Source organism: Mastomys coucha, unplaced genomic scaffold (assembly GCF_008632895.1).
Source record: "Mastomys coucha isolate ucsf_1 unplaced genomic scaffold, UCSF_Mcou_1 pScaffold13, whole genome shotgun sequence".
In the NCBI taxonomy this organism is placed as follows: Eukaryota; Metazoa; Chordata; class Mammalia; order Rodentia; family Muridae; genus Mastomys; species Mastomys coucha.
This window is the reverse complement of record NW_022196895.1, coordinates 45,671,056-45,678,771: the sequence shown is the minus strand read 5'-3', so window position 1 is coordinate 45,678,771 and position 7,716 is coordinate 45,671,056. Positions and strand designations below refer to the sequence as shown.

Below are 7,716 nucleotides of genomic sequence, written 5' to 3'. Positions count from 1 at the left end.
GGCTTCTTTCCTACAGTTTCTGAGTTTTATTCATTTCCTAATTTTAACACACACATATATATATGGCAGTTTGTTTCCTATCTAACATGTATTCACCAGATGGACAGTTCAGCCTTTCCCCCTTCTTTTAAAGCTCTCCCCAAATAAAAGGATACTGTTTTTAGGGAGGAAAGAATTAAGAGTAGCTTAAAATACAGCCCTGTATACTCCTCATGAATTTGATTTTAAAGTGACTAAAGTTTTAAATCTAACGCTAAAATAATATGAGATACAGTATTTATTTGTTTTTGCAGTTCCTGTTTAAGTCTAGTCTATTAAGTAGAGCTTCAAGGCAGGGGTTACTGCAAAACAACTCAGGACTGATGAAACCCTAGTTTCCTTGTTTAAATGTATATTGGTAGAATTAACATTAATAAGCATTTACAAATACACCCATTTTCTCCAATCAACATTTCTACTTCTGTTATAACTTTTAAAAGCTGAGCTACCAGACCTCCTACTGTTACCTAGATGTGAGAACTTCGGCAAGCAGTAGTTGTTTGCATGTTTTTTTTCCCCTCAATCATGCAACATATATATGTATATATATATTAGCCAGCTCTTAAACCGCTTGGTTCTAGGCGGCTTAGGGAGTCAAATACACCATTTAACAATTATTTGGTGTCACACGTGAAATGGAATGCCCGAGGGCTCGAAGCAACACTCTGGAAGCCAAGGCACAGGGCACAAGAGCTCACACACTGTCGCGGGAGCAGTCCTCGGATCAGTTTCCAGGGGCTGCAAGTGCTCCTTTGCAGCCTTTGGCCATCAGTGTCGTAGGGCTGAGCGCGCGCGCGCGTACCTAGAACCCGGCGATGCCGCCTAGAACTTCGCGAGGTCTTTTAAATACAAAGAACTGCGCAGGTGGGTGTCGGAGTCTGATCCTTACCCAAGCAGCCACTAGGCTCCCAATCTCCTTCCGGGCTTGCAGGAGAAGCACCCCAACCCACCAATGGGCTCCTCCTCTTTCTACGACGGGGCGGGACCTTGCGTCACCTCTGAGGCCCGCCCCTTACGTGACGTGCGTGCGCAGACCCCCTTTCCTCAGCGCGTGGCGCCCCCCGGCGGCGGCGCCCCTTCAATGCGAGGGCCTGTCTCTTTAACACCGCCCATGGAGCCGCAGGCAGAGGCGCGAACGCTCGGGGAGCCTGCGCCTCGGCCTTCAGGCGCCTCGGGGTCACCGACGCCGGACGAAGAGGAGCGGACTAAGGGCGGCGCTCCCTCCGAGGACGCTTTGGGGGACAGCACGAATGCAGACGGGCTGTGGGGGTTGCCGGTGGAGCACGCGGAGCGCAGGCCTGAGTGCAGCCGCTGCAGGTGAGCCCGGAGCCGGGGCGGGGCCTGCGCCTGCGCGGCCCGGGAGCTGCGGCGCCCCCTGCTGGCCAGGCGGACTCCGCTTGTGTCTGCCAAAGCAAGAAACTTTAGCCAGGGCCATGGTTATGTAGCCTGACTTTCTTCAAGACTTTCTGTTTGACCTTCTTCTTCTTCTTTTTTTTTTTTTGGTTTGTTTTTTTGAGACACGGTTTTCGTGTGTAACAGAGCCCAGGTTGTCTTGGGACTCGCTTTGTAGACTCGCTTTGTAGATGGCCTTGAACTTAAAGAGATCTACCCGCTTCTGCTCTGTTCGAGGATCAAAGGGGTGTGCCACCAAGCCCAACAAGACTTAGTGAACTTTTTCCAAGAAATTTCAGTCTTTAATAAAAGGAATTCTGGAGGCGTAATGGCATTAATACTTAACGATGCTTGAGTGGGCTTGCCATCATAATACGGGGTTGTAGGAGAGACAGATCGCGGGAAAGCAAAGCGGCTGCCTATGTTGAGAGTTTTGAATTTCCTTGGCAGTGTTTACTGAAAACCAGGTTTATTATCTAAGTATTTTGAAAGTGAAGGCAGAAAGATCAGAAGTTAAAGATTATTCCCAGCTACCTAGGAAGTTAGAGGTTAGCCCTGGCTGTATGAGACCTTGTTTCAAAAAAGATTTTGTTAAAGTTAATTTCTTGTGTGTCTGCTGTCTGTCTGCTGGCTGTTCTAGGTACTAGAAATGCAGCGAAGAATAAATAAAGCGCGGCCTCACGCCAGCTCATGCAGAGGTTGTTGGGTGGACAGTGGTGACCAGGGCTGGCTGTTCACAACATACCTGGTTATTCTTTTGGGAGCTACATCAGTGCATCGGTGTGCTCCAGCTGTGCGTTTTGTCCTTCCTGCTTATTTAATCTCAACACTTTAAGAAACTTTAGTCCTGCCGTGTGGTGGTGGCGCAGGCCTTTAATCCCAGCACTTGGGAGGCAGAGGCTGGCGGATTTCTGAGTTCGAGGCCAGCCTGGTCTGCAGAGTGACTTCCAGGACAGCCAGGGCTACACAGAGAAATCCTGTCTTGAAAAACCAAACAATCAAGCAAAAAAGAAATATCAGTCCTTGCCTCTTAGACATATGGCCCTGGTTACTGAAGGTCTTCAGCGATCAATACTATCTCTGTTGCCCTTCTTAATTATTAAATATTGGTCAGCTTTCTCTTATCTTGGTACCTGAGGTATTCAGCTTAGAAGGAGAAAATTTATTTGGGTTCAGGGTTTCAGAATTTGCAACTCAAAGCTTGGTTGGTTATATTGGGTCTACAGTGTTGCACAGGTCACTGCGAACAGAATCGATGAGGACTACAGAAAGGGGCCAATTGCCGAGGGTTCCACCCAAGTCATTTATTTACCTGATGACCTAACTTCCTCTGCCTAGCCCGCCTCTTCCAGTAATGCCATAAGCCTTTGACACACGGACAATTAGGGTTTTGTGTGTGTGTGTGTGTGTGTGTGTGTGTGTGTGTGTACCCATTTCAGATCCCAGTTAAAGGTTATTGCCTCTACTTCCTTGCCTTATAGTTCTGCAGTTCGCTGCCTGTTCACATAGTTGCCCTGAAATGGCTTTTGCTACAGCTGTCAGTAACTTTCAGATTAGATAGTAGTCGATCAGCTGGCAGCCTGCTGTAAACAGTGTCACACACGCTTTCTTTAGTTCTCCGTAGATAGATGACTTTGTTGGCCCTGTCTCCTTTGCCTGTCCTTCTCAGACTCTAAATAAATGTTGGGCTTCTCTGTTGGGAGCAGGAAAGTCCTTCAACTAACACATCTCCAGGGAAACCAGGAATGTTAAGCACACAGGATTGTCTTCCATCCAGAAGGCTGTGAGCTGGAGGTGATTAATAGCCTGGTGATCTGCATTAGTTTTTGGGCCAGGAAGGACTAGGAGTGGCTAGTAATGTAAGTGACCCTTTCATCCAGAGGCTTTTCAAGCTCCTACAACCAGGGCCAGAGGTGGTTAATAGTCCAAATGATCTCTAGGCTATCTCCATGATGGAGACTTGGCCACATCCTTGCTTAGGCCCTTAGGCTAGAGCAGGTAGCCTATCTTTAGAACCAGTCTTCTTGGAAGAAATGACATATGTCCTGACTCAGGTTTTGATGTATTATACTTTCTTGTACACTGCGGATTGTATTATACCAGGAAACTTTGCCCCAAATGCTACCGTGTTTAGATTTGTTGGGAATAAACCACTTGGCATCAGAGTCTCCAAAGTCTTGATCCAGGTTGACAAAATCAATCTGAACTGAGTTTTCATGTCACCTCTTCCCAGTTGGCTTTCCTGGGTGTCTGACACCTGCAGAGATCCCCTTACTTCTCCAGAGAACTGATTCTAAGTTCTCTTCTCTTCTGAGTGGTATGCACTTCCAGTTTCCTGATAGATGATCATCTCTAATCCAGTTTTTCTACCCTTAGACCTTCTCTTGAGCACCAGACGTATGCATTTGCTTCTTACTGACTGCTTTGCTAATCACTTACAATACAGAGTGATATAGCTTCATCTTTAAAATAGATACAGGCATTACAACAGCTAACAAGTGGACTACATACTAGGGGTTGGATGGTGATTGGGATGTTGGCCCAGAACGGTGTCAGGAAAGCTCTCTTGGTAATGTGATGAGGTAGGATGCCTTTTCTACTTGAACACTTGTGATACTTTATCTTTCATGTTTTGGCCTTCTGCCAGAGGTTGGATTGTCAGAAGTCAGAATGGATCTCGATTACAGGATGGCTCACTTTCTAGATGTACTTATCGTTACCTGGCTTATAGTTCTCCAGCTTTACAGTAATGGAAAAGTAGCATGCATTCAGTAGGACCTGGCCTTCAGGTTTTGTATTTTGTCTTTTTTGGGGTTTAGCAGTGTGTGTCTCAGTGCTCTCTTGAGAGCTGGGCAGCAACACTGAGCTGCAGTTCAGTCAATCCTGCTGTTACCACTGGTACTCACTGTACCATGTGCGAAGTTATGTCCCTTAAGCTACATGTACCAAATGCATTCCAACGTAATAATCTTTTCAGTTCCTTCCTTCCCCTCCCTTTCTTATTTTCAACAAGGTATCTCATAGCCCAGCTGGTTTCCAGTATTCTGTGTACCCAGGAGTGTCCTTGAACCTTGATCCTCTGTCTCACTTCCTGGTTGTTGGAATTATAATGTGGACCAGCACACACCACTTGTGGGATGCTGGCATTTTACCAAGGGCTTCAGGAACACTCTGAGGCCCATTTCCAGCCTGTTTTGTAAATATAAAATCAAATACATTAGTGATGATAATGTTTAGGGTAAAAATTTAGGTATTCTGCAAGTTTAATTTTCTTGTACATATAAAAAATCATATTTTCAAGGAAAAATTATTACTTTGTTTTTTCTGTTTGCATAGAAAATATGTTTATTCTTGCAAGTGGTTTGTTCATAATATTTGTGCAAAGCTGATTTATAAATTGTTATGCAAGCTAATCATATGTGCAGAGTTGAGCAAAGATGATATATGCCAAGAGACATTTTCTTTCTTAATCTTAACTACATCTTTAAAGAGGAGTGACCAGTTAAAAATAAAATATACTAGAGCCTACTAAATATTTGATTTACTTCCCCCAAGAAAAATAAGAGTTGCACTGTTACACTCAGATGTTTTCTTCAAAGAATATCAAACCACATTAATTCCTTATGTTAATTTGCCCCAAATTAATAATTTATAGTATTGGTTATACTTATAGATTTAAGGACTATGTAATCAAGTGATATCCTAGTTTAAAATTCATATTATTTAAAAGGAGTTCATAAGTTACAGAGTAATTGAGAAAAAGTGTGTGTGTGTGTGTGTGTGTGTGTGTGTGTATGTGTATGTGTGTGTGTGTGTGTATGTGTGTGTGTATGTGTATGTGTGTATGTGTGTGTGTATGTGTGTGTGTATGTGTATGTGTGTATGTGTGTGTGTATGTGTGTATGTGTATGTGTGTGTATGTGTGTGTGTGTGTGTGTGTGTGTGTGTGTGTGTGTACCTGTGCACACCTGCCAGGCATGAACATGGAAGAGAGAGGACAACTTGTTTTTACTTTGTTTCTCTTTTTCCATCTTCAGGTGTGTTCCTGGGATCAAACTCAGGCTTGTAGGCTTTTTACAAGAGATTGTTTAGCTGCCCTAAAGTTCTTTTTGTACATTTTTATCTAACAAGATAACTTTGTGATTTGAATAGTGTTTTTCCTCTCTTGGTTTTAAGCCTGTCTGTTTCCCTCTCTTTCTTTCCCTGTGTGTATTTGTGTGTGTGTATGATGTATGTATGCATGTGTGTGGAGAATGGAGGAAACTCTTGGTGTTGGTCTTTACTTGTAGTCTCTTTTTATTCTTTTTGTTGTTGTTGTTGTTGTTGTTGCTACCTATACCAGGCAGGGGTGGGGGAGGATAGGGCATAGGAGGCTTTGAGCTGAGGCTATAGTCTGACTTTATCTGGGCTCGGGATTTGAACTAAGGTCTTCCTCTTTACCCATTGGATCTGTCTCCCATGCCTCTGTGTTTTTGTCTTTTATAATCTGTCAGTGGCTGGCACTTAGTGACTGGGATAGATGCTCTGGCTTTGATGTTTCTATTGCTGCTGCACATAATGATGAACTGTGTATAAACCAGCATATAGGCCCTTAGCTTTCTACTGCCTGCGGTACACATTTGTAACAAAGTGTTTCTTCGCCTTTTCTAATCCACAGATTGTCTTCTATTCCTTTGGCTATGGTCATTTTTAATTATATTGAGATGAAGCAGTTTATTTATTTATTTATTTAAGTCCTCTTGTCACGTTCTGGATGACAGGCATGTTCTCCCATGCCCACCTCATTATTGTCCATTTTAAGGTCAAGCTCATATCTGTTGAATCTTTTTCCTGCCTATGATCAAATTCTTGTTTCTCTTGGTGGCTCTTCCATTTTCAATTAGGAAAGCATATCTGAAGGTGGTACTGTTAGGTATTTATTTCTTTCCTTTGCTGAGGGCTTTTTCTTTTCGTTTAAAAATATTTTTATTCTGTTGGAAGCCTAGTAAAAAGATGGGGAAAGAGGGAACAGTGAAATGGAGTGAGTACAAGTTTTGGGACCATGCAAGGAAAAACTCCAGAAACAAATAAATATACCAGTAGAGTCTTAAAGAATGAAAAAGGATTCCTCCTCTCGAAGTACATTAGACCAAGAGTGAGCCCAAATGTGAAATTTCCACTCTCCCTGAGACTCTTCTGTCTGTGATCTGTGTCTTAAGTCTGTCTCTAATGAAGGGCTTCTCTCAGTATTTATTGAACAGCACAGAAAACATGGAATGGGAAAGACAAAAGGAATTCCTTTTCACAGAAATTTTTTGTGGACTCTTACAAGGAAAGGAGTCATTTTACTGACCCCAAATGACCCAAGTAGTACTTCAAACCACAAACAGATGTTGTTAAACTATATCCAGATGTTGCTTCCAATATTTATGGTAGATATTTGTTTTCCTTAAAATGACTTTCAACTTGTTGACTGCTTTCAACAAATGATTGCCACCTCGGTCTATCTCCTTCCCCGTCTCTCCTCCCATCCCTCCCACACATGTATGTGAACACACTATTCTGGGTCAGAGGCATGAAGGAATGTGTGGTTAAAGGTCTGAGTTTAGCTTATGTTGTAAAAGCTGGTTGCATGTGAGGTCCAAGGCAGAGTTAAGTTGGGTTATATTGTTTTCTTAAAGGCAAGCCCCAATTAAGTACTTTGTCTGATAAGCTGCCTTGGTGATGGTGTCTCTTCACAGCAGTAGAACAGTAAGTGAGACACATTCTGTGGCATTAGGTTTGTAGTGTTACATAGTCATCAGCACTATGTGAACCCAGAGTCTTTTTATCGTCTTAATATAAAACTCCATGTCTTAGATCTCTGTTGCTGTAATAAAACACCATGGCCAAAAGTAACACGGGGAGGAAAGGGCTTATTTCTGCTTCCACATCATTGCTCATCCTCAAAGGAAGTCAGAGCAGGAACTCAAGCAGGGCAGGAACCTGGAGACAGGAGCTGATGCAGAGGACTTGGAAGGGTGCTGCTTACTGGCTTGCTTTTCACAGCATCCTCAGCCTGCTTTCTTACACATCCCAGGACCACCTTCCCAGCTGTAGCACTACCCACAGTAGGATGGCTTCTTCCACAACAACCTTGAATCAAGAAAATGCCACACAGGCCAGGCGGTCGTGGCGCACGCCTTTAATTCCAGCACTTGGGAGGCAGAAGCAGGTGGATTTCTGAGTTTGAGGTCAGCCTGGTCTACAGAGTGACTTCCAGGACAGCCAGGGCTACACAGAGAAACCCTGTCTCAAAAGAAAATG

General features: G+C 43.6%; 1 protein-coding gene across 2 annotated transcripts in view; it reads left to right on the top strand.

The window, feature by feature from the left end:
- The first annotated feature begins 968 nt into the window (after nt 1-968).
- The window catches only part of Dtwd2 (DTW domain containing 2), a 69,774-nt gene continuing 63,026 nt past the window's right edge, over nt 969-7,716 (top strand). The window contains exon 1 of one of the 2 annotated variants that reach the window (XM_031365653.1): nt 969-1,356. In XM_031365653.1, the coding sequence (XP_031221513.1) occupies nt 992-1,356 (365 nt within the window). In that variant the 5' untranslated portion in view covers nt 969-991. The remainder of the gene's footprint in view (nt 1,357-7,716) is intronic. The other variant, XM_031365652.1, reaches the window with a different exon arrangement.